General features: G+C 41.0%; 1 protein-coding gene across 1 annotated transcript in view; it reads right to left on the bottom strand.

The window, feature by feature from the left end:
- Window positions 1–643: 643 nt before the first annotated feature.
- The window catches only part of GNB3 (G protein subunit beta 3), a 29,896-nt gene continuing 13,184 nt past the window's right edge, over window positions 644–17,355 (bottom strand). The window contains exons 2-10 of the mRNA XM_060762616.2: window positions 11,861–11,962; window positions 10,495–10,533; window positions 9,708–9,814; window positions 8,833–8,896; window positions 8,459–8,621; window positions 7,405–7,471; window positions 3,595–3,796; window positions 3,237–3,453; window positions 644–824 (exon numbers count right to left, since the gene is read on the bottom strand). Coding sequence (XP_060618599.1) covers window positions 718–824; window positions 3,237–3,453; window positions 3,595–3,796; window positions 7,405–7,471; window positions 8,459–8,621; window positions 8,833–8,896; window positions 9,708–9,814; window positions 10,495–10,533; window positions 11,861–11,917 — 1,023 coding nt within the window. The 5' untranslated portion in view covers window positions 11,918–11,962 and the 3' untranslated portion in view covers window positions 644–717. The remainder of the gene's footprint in view (window positions 825–3,236; window positions 3,454–3,594; window positions 3,797–7,404; window positions 7,472–8,458; window positions 8,622–8,832; window positions 8,897–9,707; window positions 9,815–10,494; window positions 10,534–11,860; window positions 11,963–17,355) is intronic.

The following is a 17,355-nucleotide window of genomic DNA, read 5'->3' as shown; positions in this document are numbered from 1 at the left end:
CCTGTATGATACAGTTACATCTCAAAGCAGTGGCTAAAGGGAACCAAAAGAATGATGGTGTAGGAAGCATAAACAGTACATAATGGGCGAGGAATTCTAGGGTGGTGTGAGAAGGGATGGCTACAGGCAGACAATAAATAGGATTACATGAACCTCTCCCTGGCTCTGGTGCTCAAGACTGGGCAGCAATCCTCCCCTGTGCAATGTATAGGTTAAAGCAGTGAGCTAAATCATTCCCTTGCCCTTATTTGAAAGAAAGAGTAAATAAAGATCAATGCAGAAGCCTAGCTGTAGTAGCCTCACAAGGCCATGTGACTGAAATTTGCTATATATCCTGGAGGGAGTTAAACTGGGGACCAGAGTGCCTCTTGATGCAGGTGCCTTAGAACGCTGTTTGGGATCTCATTGTGCCTTGTACCTTCATGTGAAGGAAGCTGGCAGGGCTACTTGGAGGCCCCGTCTCACTGAGGCATCACCTTGAAAGCAGCCACAGTCCCGAGGGACCCCTGAATTGGGGCAGGGAGAAAGGGAGAGGGCTTGGGGAAGCTTGGCCTATATGAACGAACCCTTTCTCCAAGTTTCTCCTTTAGGTAGGGAAGTGTCTTTTGGGCTGTTAGGTCTGCATAGAACAAGCAGAAATGTCAGTAATAGTAGTAGTTGTACTCAATATATAATATGCCTGGGGAGGGCTCCCTGTTATCTTCTCTCGCTTCATCTTCAGTTCCAGATTTTCAAGAAGCTGTCCCAGGAGCCAGTAGACACGGCCATGCCATCTGCAGTAACTCCCAAACAGCTCACCCTGTTGTCATGCCCAGACAGGATTCCTGAACAGGAGAGAAACAAAAAGCAGTATTCACGTTTCAGATTAACATATCTCAATAACAGGCAGGTAATGTAATGGGATGTTGTGTGGTTTCTAGACTGTATGGCCATGTTCTAGCAGCATTTCCTCCTGATGTTGCGCCTGCATCTGTGGTTGACATCTTCAGAAGATCTGGTGGTAGTCAAACAAGTTCATTAGTCACTGTCTTCTTCTTCAGCATTTGTCCCACTTGATGGTGGGCCTCTTTACTGGTTTGTGGGCGCTTTACTGGTTTGTTGGTCAGGCTTTAGCACAGCTGGTTAATCACCAGCATCAATAGATCTTCCCCAACTGAAAGGTTGTGAGTTTGAGCCCAGGCCTGAGTGAGCACCCAACCTTCAGCCTACTGTCCACTTAAGCAGTTTGGAGACAGCTGTAGCTGTGAGTAGAAAAATTAGGCACCACTTAAGCTGGGAGATATTTTACAGCACCATAAAAAAGCTGGCAATCAAATAATAGGAGGAAAGTCTATGATCTAAAAGGCTTGTCATCATAGAGGATGGAGTGACAGCACCCTCCTGTGGCCAGAATCGAGCATAACCTCCAGGACACCGAAGTTGGAAAAATGCCAAGACACATGCCTCTATCTGTCTGTCTGTCCTGTATGTCTAATGGCATGGAATGTTTGCCATGTATGTAATCTGTGATCCGCTCTTAGTCCCCTTCGGGGTGAGAAGGGTGGAATATACTGTATATACTCAATTATAAGCCGATCCGAATATAAGCCGAGGCACCTAATTTTACCATAAGAAACTTGGAAAATGTATTGACTCGAGTATAAGCCAAGGGTGAAAAATGTAGCTGCTACTGAAAATCATCAGTAGGTTGAATGCTTTTGTGTATTTACATAAAACTGTAATTTAAAATAAGACTATTCAACTCTGATGAAACCATTATTCTAATCTTCAATGTCAATGTGCTTACGTATCCTTCCAATAATAATAAAGAGAGTAAAGTAATAAATGCAATAATAATAATAATAATAATAATAGAGTAAATAATGGAAATTTAATAACAGTAATAGAGTAAAATAATAAACGTAATAAAATAATAGTACAGTAAAAATAATATAAAGATAATAATAATAATAATAATAAATAGAGTAAAATAATAAATGTAATAAAAATAATACTAATAACAGAATAAAATAATAAATAACCTTGACTCAAGTATAAGCCGGGGAGAACCTTTTTAGCCTAAAAAAGGGGTTGAAAAACTAGACTTATACTCGAGTATATGCAGTAAATGCTTTAAATAAATAAATAAATAAATAATTTCATACAGTCATAATTTCATAATTATGAATAATTTCATACACCTGATCAGGGTGTATGCAACAGTCTTCAGGTCATTGTGCAGTGTGTCCAACCAGTGTTGCTTCAGTCATTCTTTTGGTATCTTGCCAGGCACTTCTAAATCAAGAGCAATCTTCCGAGTAGACTTGTCTTCACCCCAGAGACTATGGTCATATCTTCTGAGGTATGATTCCTATAGTTTGTCAGCATTAGTTGCTGTCTTAACTGTCTTGAACACCACCCAGACACTCTCCATGCAGTAAGCAATCAAGGGCTAGTGAACCTCACCCAGACAAAGGATGCCCCTAGGCATCCAACAATTCAAAGGGAAAAAATAGCCTGGCTACTTCCATGCAGATGCCCTTCTAACTTGCTAATGGATTGATCCCACTCAACACATACAAAAAATCTTGCTTGCTTACTGCTCTTCTTTACATTTCTTTAACAAGCATTTGTTATTTCCTCCCATCTTAGACATTCTACAGGTGTATATATATGCGACTTGCTTGACTACCATCAGATCCTCTGAAGATGCCAGCCACAGATGCAGGTGAAACACTGGGAGAAAATGCTGCTAGAACACAGCCATACTTCCCGGAAACCACACAACACCCCGGTGATTATGGCTGTGAAAGTCTTTAACAATATAAGGTAATATGATGTTAAAATGTAATAGAAAGTAAACTAAAATCCAAACGTAAAGAAAGCAGCAGGAAATGATACACTTTGTTACAATGGCTTCATTCTTCTCCCTTTAATCTGAATAAAAAGAATTTGGGGTAAGCATTGGAGATCTCTCTACGCTGGGAATTCTCAAAGTTTTAGCAGACCTGTTGAAAGCGGATTCCCTCCAGCCATTGTTCACCTAAACAAGCATGGCAGGGATGCTAGGAACATCCAGAACATCCTCCCATTAATAATACGGGAGGAAGGAGGTGGCAGTTCTTTCCTCTCAAATACCACTGCTGCACTGTATATTGAAAACTGACATATTGGGAGAAAGACCTTTGTTTTTGAGCTGGCTCTTCTGAGAAAGAGGCAGGAATGCATGACTAGAGCTGTGGATCTGAGGTACTCACCCACACGCTCTGCTTTTAAAGCATCCCAGATGTTGCAGTTAAAGTCGTCATATCCAGCCAGGAGGAGGCGGCCGCTGCGGGAGAATGCGACTGAGGTGATTCCGCAGATGATGCTCTCATGCGCATAGGTAATGAGCTCCTGGTCTGCTCGGAGGTCGAAGAGGCGGCAGGTGGCATCGTCAGAGCCAGTACAGATGGCCTCACCGTTGGGGAAGAACTGCACAGAAAGGACAAACAAGTCCTGCCTAGCCTACAGTTCAGTGTCTTCCATTCCTGGTACCTCTTACCTCCAGACGTGACCTAGCCACAGCCCACCCTCCAATCTAGGGGTGGTCCCTGGCCTATCAAGGAAACTTACGCTGATGGCGTTGATGTCCGATTCGTGTCCCGTGAATGTCTGGCGGCATGTTCCCTCCCGGACGTCCCATAGCTTGGCCGAGGCATCGCAGGCCCCAGAGATGAAGAGCTTGAAGTCTGGGGAGACAGCCAGGCTCATGCAGTCGCCAGTGTGGCCTACGAAGGTTGTCTTCGGCTGTCCGGTTTCAATGTCCCAGAGGCAACTGTGGGAAGGAGGAGGAGGAAGGCATCAGGCACTCAGAAACTCAAGGCTTCATCTGATCGGGATGTGTACTTGTCTAAGGTTTCGTATTTATACACACTGCATATTTCAAACACTTCTTTAAGAACACCTTGGCTTAGAACAGGAGTTGAGTCAGCCAACAAATCGAGAACAAGCACACAAACGTAACTACAACTATATAGGAAATAAAATCAGCAACTCTAGACCTAAGAATGCCATGTCTTGGCTTCGTAACCATAAAACCGTTTGAGGGCAGTTCTAGGCTGACCAAAAACTCCCAGATTTTGTTCCTGTTCTTTCTCATTTAATGACATGCTAAGTCCACATCAGACTGATTAAAAAGACCAGAAAGTCCCATATTTGTTTCTGTTCTTTCTGGTTTTATTTGAAGATCCTTCTATCATAGAATCATAGAATCATAGAGTTGGGAGAGACCTCATGGGCCATCCAGTCCAACCCCCTGCCAAGAAGCAGGAATATTGCATTCAAATCACCCCTGACAGATGGCCATCTGAGAGGTTGCCAGAATAGAGAGGGTAGAGATTAATTGGATTATGTCCAACAATTAAAAATAATGTCTCTTAAAGTTAATGAAATGAACAACAGGTTTAAACGAAATAAGGTATAAAATGAAGTTGGATATAGCATACTTGCAGGAATTGCACATACTGGACAAAGATACACATCTCTTGAAGCAAGAAAAGTTAGGTCAACTATTTATGGCTTGTAATTATAAGAAAACTAATGGTGTACCATTTTCTTTTTTTAAATTCTAGAAAAAAATTATGAAGACCCAAGAGAGTAGGATTTTAATTGTTAGAGTGAAACTGCATTATAAACAGGTTTTACTCATGGGAATATATACACCAAATGTGAAACATTTTTAAAAAATAAAAAAACAGTTATTTTGGCAAAATATGGAGGGAGTGAAATGATCTGGTTGGGAGATTTCAGTGGGGCAATGGACCCAAAATTGGATAGGAATTTTAAAAGGAAAAAGACACAAAAGAAGGGAGACTTCCATGGTTACTTATAGGAGAGTAACAACAGTTGGAGCTTTATGACATTTGGAATTTATGCAATTTTGGAAGATTTTAGAACATACATAGTACTCTCACAGATATGGTACATCATCCAGAATTGATTATATCTTTGTAACAAAATGGTTGGTCATAAATAATGAAAAAAGGCAATACTATGAAGACTGTTCTCTGATCACAACCGGGTGTTACTAAATCTAAAAGGTGGACAGTGGGAAAGGAAAATGTGGGAAATGAATCAAAGACCATAGAATTGAAGAAACGATTAGGACGAGAATAAAATATACTTAAAAGAGAATTTAAAGAATGAGATGGGTGAAAATTGATCTGGGACACAGGAAAGCAGTGGTTAGAGACTTATTAATACAACAAAATATTAGGTTGTACAAAGAGAAATATAATATACAGGTGGAGATTTTTTGTTAAGATTAGAGCTAAAAAAGAATTAGAGAATAACAAATTAAATAGGGGAAATTGCAACAAGAACTGGCTAATTTACAATAGCAATATGAATTGTTGAGTGTGAATGAGGTTGAAATGAATATTATGTACAATAGCCATAATTTTTTGAAAATGCAGATAAACCAAGGAAACTGTCAGCATGACAACTGAAGAAAAATATGAAGCAACAACTAATTGTTGAAATAAGAAATAAGGGAGAAACAATCACTGATACACAGAGTATTCATAAGGTTTTGAAGATTATTACAGGATTTATACAAAAATTCCCAGACTAATTCTAAAAAGATAGATCAATATATGGAGGATATGAAGTTTACAAAGCTCTCGGAGGAAATGAATTTAGAATTAGATAAAGCAATCACGTTGGAGGAATTAGGTGGGGTTACTGATAAAGCTAAAATAGATAAAGCTCCTGGCCCAGATGGATTCTCAGCCAAGTATCACAAGGAATATAAAGAAGAACAGGCCCCAATCCTGCTATCAGTAATGAACAAAGTGCCGCAGAAAGGTGAGGTCTCAGACTCTTGGGTGGAGGCGAACATAGTTCTCATCCCAAAACAGGATAGAGATGTAGAACATGTGGCAAATTATAGGCCATTCTAGTTACTAAGTTGTGATTATAAGCTATTTACAGAGATTTTAGCATATAGATTAAAAAGAATTTTTAAAAGACCAAGCAGGCTTCCTCCCAAGCAGATAGTTAAATCAGAATGTGATAACGATTTTAAACATAATAGATGTAGCTGAACAAGATCCCAATAGATAGATTGTATTCTTACTTCTTGATGCTGATAAAGTGTCTGATAATGTTCATTGGGAATTTATGGGAAAAGTTTTGTCTATGTGATGGGCCCACAATTTAGAAATGTGGTATGTGCAATATACTCTAATCAAAAGTAAGACTAAGGATAAATTGCCAACTGTCAAATTGGATAGAAATATAAAAAGAAAACCAGACAAGATTGCTCACTCTCGCCCCTTCTGTTTATATGGACATTAGGAGTATTAAATATTAAGATCAGAGAAGATTGACATATTAAAGAAGTAAAAATAAAAGGGCGAGAATGTAAAGTTATGATATATCTGTAATGACCGCCATATATCATATGATATATGATATATGGCGGTCATTACAGAAGATCCTATAAAGAGCATACCAAATTTGATGGGAATAATTAGTAAGTAAGGAAGTGTGTCAGGTTTTAAAATACATAAAGATGTTTTTAATTAAAAATCTTTCAAAAATAATATTGGACAGCATTTCAGCATGTAAGGTCACAAGTAAATGTAAGTATTTTTAAAAATATCTTTTTATTTAGAATATGTGCTCTTAGAGTAGAGTGTGATAGAAAAGTTTAAAATTCAGTTTTTATTACATACATTAAAAAGTATGGAAACCATGAACAGGGTTTACAACGAAAGAAGGAGAACAATGAGTTTGACAGAAAGAGAGGAAAAGGGTGGGGGTAAATATGAGGGGGGGGGAGGTAGTAAATTTAAGTGTTTAGGAATATGGATAGTTAACAAAGACATTAATTTATATCAGGATAACTATGGGAAGGCATGGAAAGAATAAAAATACCTGGATAGATGACAAAGGATTCATTTATTCTGGTAAGGGAGGATAGCTCTGATAAAAATTATGATGTCGATGTAACATTTCCAGAAACTTTGAAGACACAGGAAAAGATGTGTTTTTCAAGAGGTTTTGTGTGTGGAAAAAAATTGAACCGAAGAAGGACAGGCAAAAAAACACAAAACAAAAAAAGTACAGAGGAAACCATCAACGTTATTAAGGCAAAAGCAATTATCTTATCTCCTCTAGTTTTCCATAGTGCTATGTGGATTAATTCCTATGAGAAGGAAACTAAAACCAAGAATTGTAAGAAAGGGAACTATCGTACTGTACACAGTCTTACCTAGTAATGCACCTGCTATATAGTTTTTCAATATGTTGGACATCACTTAAAAGAAAATATCCTGTACCATTTTTAAAAAGTTGGGGAAAACATGTATTGTCGTCCCCGTCCCCCCCCCCCCGGCTGCCATTTTTTTTCATTCCCACACATTGGGTGGATAGACCTACCATGTAGTGTCTCCAGAACTGGTCACAATATTGTTGTCATCCAGAAATCGACAGCAGGAGAGGTAGCCTATAACAGAAAGTGATTGTTATTGAGGAAAGAAAACATTATATGCACAAAAGCCCAAACTCTATACACATTTTAGTATGCATCGTGGTCCTACTACCCTGGTTCTGCTGAATCCCCCAGTTCAGCTACCAATTGCACCAAAGGCTTAAAATCAGCTCTGCTAGATGCAAAGGTGGTGGGGAAAATATTTATGCTCATGGACCAATTGGCTGCACTGGGGACGACACTAACATAATGTCCGAGACTCTATCTACACTGGCATATAATCCAGTTCCTGAATCCAGATTACCTGTTTTGAACTGGATTATATGGCGGTGTAGACTCAGACAATCCAAAGCAGAAAATCTGGATTCAGGAACTGGATTATATAGCAACCTATATCTAGCCCGCGAGTGCAACCAATTGTCCCTTGGCTTTTTTGTTGTTTATTCGTGCAGTTGCTTCCGACTCCTCGTGACTTCATGGGCTTTAAGCTAGCACAAAGCTGGACAGGGTGCATATAGTTGTCGGTGGCGTTCGTTATTTATTTATTTACTTACTTACTTACTCTGTTTATACCCTGCCTTTCTCTACCCCGAAGGGGACTCAATCACTGGGTTGCTCAGAGTTTTTTGGGCTGTATGTCCATGTTCCAGAAGCATTGTTTCCTGAAGTTTCAACCACATCTATAGCAGGCATCCTCACAACCTCTGAGGATGCCTGCCATAGATGCAGGCAAAACGTCAGGAGAGAATGCTTCTGGAACATGGCCATACAGCCTGGAAAACTCACAGCAACCCAGGATGCATATTTATTTTATGTTACATAAATCTACCATTTTTTTTCTGTAATGCTGGTCCTTTATCCTGTATTTGCTAGTCATGTGGAGGAACAGTAAGCCCCACAACAACCTGGTCTCTGGCTTCTGAGATTGTACCTTGTGACCTACAGACTTTCCAAGCTTGCATTGGATAGTTAAATACCCGCCGCCCTGGCCGAAATGTTCACCTGTATGGGCCGAGAGTTCCCGGCTGACTTTCACGTTCCCTTCGCGGCTCTTGAGGTTGTAAATGGAGCACATGTTGTCGAGACCTCCGCAGGCCACGAAATTCCCTGATGGGGCATAGGCACAGGTCATGACCCAGGAGGAGCGTAGAGGGATGGCATGGACCTGAGGTCAGAGGAGAGGGCGGAAATCCAAAGTGAGTTTGGACTCCATTGGAAAAGAAAGAAAGAAACGTTGGAAAAGAAAGAAAGAATCGGTAGGACTTGACTGGACAGAAAAGTAAGACTGCGGGATGACATGCCGTTAGCTCTCAGACTTTCCTTTGTGGTATTTCTGGCAGGTGGAATATCTACCTACCTGTGTAAGAAGCCCTTACCTTGTTGGTTGTGTATGTGTCCCACACGATGAGCTTTCCATCTTGTGAGGCACTGACCATAAGCCTAAGGGAGAGGAGCAGAAGCATGTTAGTATGACTGTGCTGAACGGGGTTTGAAGGCACCACCTGTCAATCACACCAACATGGTTATGCCTGAACCTTGCATCCTATCTGATGAAATTTATTTATCGTATTTATTTACGATATTTATAGCCCGCCTTTCTCAACCATATGGTGACTCAAGGCGGGTTACAAGTTGGCATAACTGCGATGCCATGCATTCATAAAAGTATAATTAATTAACAATAAACATAACAATATAAAACTTATATAAAACCATTAAAACATGTAGTCATCGGTGTCATCCTGAAATCCACATGAGAATGACACCATTGTCTTGTGGCTATTTGGTTGACCTAATAAAGGAATTACCATTTTATAGATTTCTAGTATTTTGTTTTGTGTATAGGGCTGCTGTTGGCTGACCCTTGAGTTTACACAGTAAAGAAATTAAGAGATGGTAAAAAAGGTAGATTTATAAATCCCAGTGCCCTTCATTCACTTAATGTTCTTCTAATGTTAGCAACAATTTGCATTGTGCATGCATTATAACAGCCCTTATCAACTATAGTTCACTACCACCGATTATGGCTGGATCTACACTGTTTTATAATCCGGTTTCTGAATCCAGATTATTTGCGTTGAACGGCATTATGAGCCTATACTGCCATACAATCCAGTTCAAAGCAGATAATGTGGAATTAGATACTGGATTATACAGCAGTGTAGATGGGGCCCATGTTTACTTTGTGTGTGTGTGTAAAGGGAATGCAAATTCGAAATGCCTGGAAAACAACAGATTTGGGAAGGCTTACTTGGAGTCTGTGGACCAGTGACAAGCATAGATCTTGGCCAGGTGCCCACGCAGGGTCCGCCGTGTGCGCATCTGTATGCGCCCGACCACTTCAATCCCAGAGACGAGCTGAATAGAAAAGGGAAGATTAGCCCAGCAAATGCAGATAGTGGAGGAACATCCCTTCTCCTAAACCATGTTGAATGATTTGGGAAAACCTACTCCTTGCTAGAGATTTGTGTCGGATGATTTTTGGGACTGCAGGTGGCTCAGTGCTGAACTGCTGACAGTTGGCAGTTTGATGGGTTGAGCTCCTGCTGTTAACCCTAGCTCCTGCCAGCCTAGCAGTTCGAAAACATGCAAATGCGAGTACATCAATAGGTACCGCTTCAGCAGGAAAAGGCAAAAAGATGCTCAATACAGTCATGCTGGCCACATGACCAGGAGGTGTCTATGGACAACGCAGGCTCCTCAGCTTGGAAATGGAGATGAGCACTGCCTCCAGAGCCGGAAATGAAAGGAGAAGCCTTTGCCTTTGCCTGTGTTATTTGTGTCTCGTTGTATTTCATTGTAACAAGATATTGAATGTTTGTCTGTGTCTGTTTATATGCAGTAATCAGCTCTGAGTCCCCTCGGGGAGAAGGGCTGAATATAAAGCATTATTATTATTATTATTATTATTATTATTATTATTATTATTATATAATTATTATATATTACTTGTAGTTTATGAGATCGCCCCTGACACGACAAAAAAATATTATTATTATTCTGTCTTGGCAAGGTAAAGTTTTGCCAGCTCTTCTTACCTGAGCAAGTGTAGTGTCTGCACAAGCCTTTCGAGCTTCCTGCAACAAGAGAAAGAGTTACAACTGTTGGAGGTGGAATAAAATTGTAGGAGGAAAGTGTTGCTTTATTGTAATCCTACTCATTCCTTAAGTGATCACAGTGGTACTCAGCTTATAGGCTGATAGAACGGCTAGTTTAAGGTAGTCTCATGGCCTGTGGCTCAGCACCAGGAATGAGAAGAGGCCTCAGTCTAAACCAGAGTTTCTTCAACTTTTTCTACTCATGACCCTTTTCCACCTGAGAAATGTTACAAGGGTTGAATGAAAAGTAACGCCTCCACCTTTGCAACTCAACAGATGGCAGTACTGGTATGCGGCAGGTACTGGCTTGTTCGGTAGACTCTCCTCTACAGTTCCATTTTGGCAGGAAGCCTTAGCATTGAACGGTTGTGTTGTTAAAGTGCGAAGTATGGAGCCCTGTGCAGATGGTTGGTCAATGCGACTTAAGCAACGTGCAGTCTTCTTGACAGCAGAAGGTGTCACCCCAAAGGAAATTCATCAGAGAATGCAAGCTGTTTATGGTGATTATGTTGATGTGAGTACTGTGCGTTGTTGTGCAAGTAAGCTTAAAGATGTTGAGGTGGGAACATCTGACTTGTGTGACAAACAAAGAGTTGGGCGTCCTGTGACAGCAACCACTGAGTTTCACAAGCAAAAGGTTGACATTGATTCAGGATGATCATCGTATCACTCAAAAATTTCAAGCGTAATCGACATTTCACAAGAACGTGTGAGTCACATTATTGCTTTGCTGGGCTATTGGAAGATCTGTACCCAGGATGAGAGAACTGTGAGACACTGGTTATGGAAACAGAGTGTCGACTTCTTCCGTGATGGCTTCAGAAACATGGTACTTGTTTGCAGAAATGTATCTAATTGTCTAGTGATTATGTGGAAAAGGGAATAATGATAGTTAAAGAGCACATTCTAAGGATTATTTCTGCATTTGATTTAATAAAATATTCCCATCCAAACCCAAGTAATGAAGATGAAGGCATAACTTTTCATCCAACCCTCGCATATGACCCCAGGTATATATGTTTATAAAATAAGTATACAAGTCAAACATTTTCTGACAATAAATCAGCATTTGCAAGGCTTGCTAAACGGGCTGATTTCCCTTTCTGTGGAGTAGTGCTGAAGCATTCTCTGCAGAATCCATTGTAAACACTGTATATTGTTGCTAACAGATTTGTGTAAATGAGTGGCATTCTGAAACCGTTTACTGTTGCCAATTTTTCTGGACCCAAGGACCCCCTTATTTGATTGGGGCCCACAGCTTAAACAGCAATGGTTTAGGCTTCTCCCCAGTGTCTCCCAGCATTACCTCAATCTGCTTCTTCAGCTGCTCTGACTCTTGCTTCATTTGCTCTATTTCACCCATGTTGACAGACTAGATTTGGACTTCCCTCTCTGTGTCTTCTGGATCCTGTAGAGACAGAAAAGAAAGATATTGAGATTTTTAAAGCTATTGTATTCCCTTTCCCAAAAATATCCAATATTTCCTGACCCTCCTTGGATGTGCCTCTGGATTCTCATCACAGAGAAGACACAAACTGCGCTTGCAGATGGAAACTGCAGGTGGCACATCTTTCATAATACAGGAACTGGGACTGATCTAGAACAGACGTGGGCAAATTTCGGCCCCACCGACTGTTAGGAATTGTGGGAGCTGAAGTCCAAAACACCTGGAGGGCCGAAATTTGACCATGCTTGATCTAGAAGCAACCAAGTCAGAGTGTAACCTTGCCAAACCACATGCAGCTCCACAGTAATCTCAATCTGAAAAGCAGACAGCCTTACAATAAGGATAGGCTGCGTTCAAGGTTTGTGTCGCACAAATGTTGTGTACCAGAAGAGTAGAAAAACACTGCAGGTAGTGGATGGGGGTGACCAGAGTCCACATAAGTCATGAAGATATTTTAAGGTGTAAATGAGGACAGAGAAAATAACAGAGAAGAGGGAATTCTTTGTAATATAGACTGTCAATGTCAGCGAGCTAGAATCATAGAATTGGAAATAGTCACAAAGGCCATTCGGTCCAACCTTCATCTGACCTGCTGGAAAACACAATCAAAGCACTCCTGATAGGTTATGACAAGGGTTCTCAAACTGTGCTCTGCAGAGCCCTTAGGGCTCCATGAGGAATAGTGAGGGGCTTCGTGACACCCTTCAGCTTCCTGCCTCCTCCTCTATCCTCCTCCTCCTCCTGAGAAATGCAGGGAAATTAAAATTTGGAGCTGCCGAAGCAATAGCATCCTCCTCCCAGGGCACAGACCCTTTCTCCCTCACTTCCTTCGCTGCCCAGAATCTTTTCCTTGCTTCTCTGCATGTGCTTCTACTGCCACTGGCTCAGCCTGTCTGTCAGATTGTAATAATAATAATAATAATAATCATCATCATCATCATCTTCCACCCTCTCTCCCCAAGGGGGTTCAATGCAAAAGTTTACCCATGCCTAATATATGTATGTGTGTGTGTGTGTGTGTGTGTAGAGCGAGAGCGAGAGAGAGAATATCGAGTCTCTTCAGGGAGATGGGGTACAAAAATAAAGTTTTTATTTATTATTATTTATTTATTTTATTACATACACTTTTACCCCACCCTTCCCCCCTCAAGGGGGACTCAGGATGGCCTCACACAAGCACCATACAATGCTATCATCATATAAATAGTCAACAAATACATTAAAACAATTCATTAAAAAAATAAACACGCCAGTTAGAAACCAAATCCAATCTGGGTTAATTCAATGTTGCAATATCCTAAGTCATCTTTCCAGTTTTTATTATTATGATTTTTATATAATTATATATTATATAACGGCGCTCCATGCAATCATGCTGGCCACATGACCTTGGAGGTGTCTATGGACAACGTCGGCTCTTTGGCTTAGAAATGGAGATGAGCACCAACCCCCAGAGTCAGACACGACTGGAATTAATGTCAGGGGAAAACCTTTACATTTACCTATAATATATAATGTATAATATATAAATACTTCTTGGGGCTCCACAAGAAACTTTTGCATTAAAAAGGGCTCCATGGCTGAAAAAGTTTGAGAACCCCTGGGTTATGGAATACGATGGAGATTTTCTTATAGAACTGCATGCACTGTTTGGTGGACAGTAGGGTTCAAACCAAAGGGGAAAAAGAGGTAACCAAAACTTAATTGATTGAATTAAATGGTCAGGTTAAGTACATGTGTAATATCTCCCTCGCAGAATTTCAGAGAAATCTTTGGCTGGATTACACTGGCCGACACATGTTTTGGTGCCTCAAATGTCAGCCCTGTTTCTGGGTGGTATATTTGACCTGCTTGTTCCAAAAATGGCACCAGTTCTTCCCTGTAAGACCCAGTTTTTGAGAATCAGAACACACTTCTGTACTCTTCCCATGTTTTCCCAACACTGTGTTGTTGGCAGGGTAAACTTTCCATGACTCTGCTCACATTCACCATACACCTTGTTTTTTTTAATTAATAAAACAAAATTCAATAGAGATAAATTTAAAATTATATTAAAAAATTCCTGAGAGGAGTGACTTACAAGTAACTTCTGGTGTGAAGGAATTGGCTGTCTACAAGGACGTTGCCCAGGGGAATGCCCGGATGTTTTGATGTTTTACCATCCTTGTGGGATTCTTCTCTCATGTCCCTGCATGGGGAGCTGGAGCTGACAGAGGGAGCTCATCTGCACTCTCCCCAGATTCAAACCTGTGACTTGTCAATTTTCAGTCCTGCTGGTGCAAGGGTTTAACCCACTGCACCAGCAGGGGCTCCTATACACTTTGCTTGGGATTCCCTTTTTATGAGACTTACCTATTGTTCATGCAAGTCAGATTTAAATAGCAATGCGAAGGAAATATAGAGTGTTTCAAAAAGATGGACCCAGTTTGAAATCCTTATATTTCTACTATTAGGAAATGCCAACTATTGGAATGCTCGCCCTTTGAAAAGGTGGGCCATAGAGTTTCAAAGGGTTCCCACTAGACGCACAAACATCCTGGAGCGTTAGCCATTCGGAAGATGGCAACCCTGCGACACAAGGCTTGGTGAGATATTCTCCATTTGTGGAGTGGTTTGGTTTATTTTTTGGCTCAAAATCATTCGTTGATAACTCATGAAACCCTTTGAAACTTTTGTATCGTAATATTTACCATTGTGAAACATACTGCTTTGAAACTGGGCATCATTTCAAAGCGCCCTGTAGTGTTATGGCACAATACGTTCCAAATAACGAGGAGAAATTCCTAACCTTTAAAGCCCTAAATGGTTCTGGCTCAGATTACCTGTTACGTATCTCCCGTTACGAAGCATCACAAAGCTTAAGATTGTCAGAGGGGGCCCTGCTCTCGATCCCACCGCTTTCGCAAACATGGTTGGTGGGGACGAGTGACAGGGCCTTCTTGGCAGTGGCCCCCCCATCTGTGGAACTCTCTCCTTAAGGACATCAGATTGGCCACCTCCCTCCTGTCCTTTAGAAGACAATGAAGATTGGCTTTGGGACCAGGCGTTTGATTAGTGGACAGTGGCAATTGGAAAGAAATTTAGGATATCTGCGACATTGGAATTACCCTGACTTGGATCTGGTTTTAATTGGCATGTTTAATGTATTGCTTAATTAATTGTATAATGTGCTTTTCATTATTTTTAATGTTTTACATGTAATTTTGATGGTTTATATGCTGATAGCATCATATGATGCTTGTGTGAGGCCACCCTGAATCCCCCCGGAGGGGGGGGGGGAAGGGCGGGGTAGAAATGCATGAAATAAATAAATAAACAGCTGGTAAGCTCACTGGGATTTCTGGGAGTTGAAGTCCAAAACACCTGGAGGGCCAAAGGTTGCCTAAGTCTGCAGAATTTCAGCCTTTCTGACATCTCCTTTGAAAGGAAAGTGAGCCAGGCTTGTCTGCGGGCGCCCCCTGTTGGCAGGCGCAGTCCCTTCACTCGCTCAGCAAGAAAGACGAGATCGAGGATTATTATTGCCTGCGCCATTGCGACCTCTGGTGGCGGCTCATGATAATTGCTCATGGACGAGAAATCCAGCTGCGGTCTTGTTTTCTCCTGGCACCCAAATTTGATGCTTGTGCTTATTGGCCTCAAGTAAGAGTGCTAATTGTATTGACCTTTGCAGAGATCTCTGCAAATTCCTCATGGGTATGACTTAATCATACATATAACCGCCTTCCGTCTGGAAATGTATGTCTTCACTCCGAAAGATGTGGATCCAGAATATGTCTTTAGAGTCAGTTGTGTACAGGAGCCTCCGGTGGCACAAGGGGTTAAACCCTTGTGCCGGCAGGACTGAAGACTGATGGGGAGAGTGCGGATGAGCTCCCTCTGTCAGCTCCCCATGAGGGGACATGAAAGAAACCTCCCACAAGGATGGCAAAACATCAAAACATCCTGGCGTCCCCTGGGCAACGTCCTTGCAGACAGCCAATTCTCTCACAGCAGAAGCAGTTTCTCAAGTCGCTCCTGACATTTTAAAAAAGTAATTGTGGACCCATTACCAAGACTCTACCCTTAGAAGACAATCATACTTGGCCACAAATAATATTTATTTATTTCCTATATTTATATACCACCTCTCTTAGCCCAGAGGCGACTCGGAGTGGTTCACAAATTGGCAACAATTTGATGCCTCAACAATTATAACAAGTAAAAACATTCAAGAAATTCTGTTAAAAACAATAGCATATGATATAAAAATATTTTTAAAAACCATACAAAGCCTTAAAACATTATCGTGAGCGTCCCCATGTCAAATCATTATTCCATTGCGTTATCAAGTAGTTCCATGATTCCATATAGCTATGCTGTATTTGGGAAGGCCTGCTCAAAAAGCCAGGTTTTCACCTTTTTTCGAAAAGTCAGGAGGGAGCCGATCTTATTTCTCTAGGCAGGGCATTTCACAGTTGAGGGGCCACCGCTGAGAAGGCCCTGTTTCTCGTCCCTGCCAGACGCATCTGCGAAGAAGGTGGGAGTGAGAGCAGGGCCTCCCCAGAAGATCTTAACGTCCTAGATGGTTTATAATAGCCTATGATGATCATAGATAGGTGATCATAGATCATCATAGGTGTGTGTGGTAGAAGCTCCTTCTTTGGAGGCTTTTAAACAGAGGCTGGATGGCCATCTGTTGGGTGTGCTTTGAATGCGATTTTCCTGCTTCTTGGCAGGGGGTTGGACTGGATGGCCCACAAGGTCTCTTCCAACTCTGTGATTCTATGATTCTAAGTCTTATTGTCTTCCAGAGGTAGAGTTTTGACGGTGGGTTTGTAAATGACTGTAAAGATCTATTCTGGATCCTCGTGGTTTTTCACAATGAGGACATAGATTTCCAGACAGAAGGCAATCACGATAAGAGTTCGCTTGCCACTCCTTCCTCTCAGCATATTTCTCCTTTCACTCTCTAGTCATGCCTCTTCAAAATCAATAGCACATTTGGTAACATCCGACCTTCAGTTAGATGCCCATTCAGTTAGATAACCTTATGCAACATTAAGGTTAACTCTAAGCCCATCTTCTTAAATCTCTTTTGTTGTCAACCAAGATTGCGTTTTCTGTGCTTGAGTTGAGAATAAACTAAATAAACTACTTTGAGAATAAACTCAATAAACTATTTTGAGTTTGAGATTGTAGGGGTGACGAGGAAATGTGATGTATATATTCAGTCTTATCATATTTATTTACTGTATTGTTGTAAGTGTTTTATTTAACTTACTATATAGAGTGTAATCAAGTCTTATCAAGCCCTTTTGTTTGGTTTGGTATTGTGACATGGCCTAAGGGCTAATCAATAACATTTACCATACTGT

This window comes from Anolis sagrei, chromosome 2, assembly GCF_037176765.1.
Source record: "Anolis sagrei isolate rAnoSag1 chromosome 2, rAnoSag1.mat, whole genome shotgun sequence".
In the NCBI taxonomy this organism is placed as follows: Eukaryota; Metazoa; Chordata; class Lepidosauria; order Squamata; family Dactyloidae; genus Anolis; species Anolis sagrei.
This window is presented reverse-complemented; position numbering and strand designations above follow the sequence as displayed.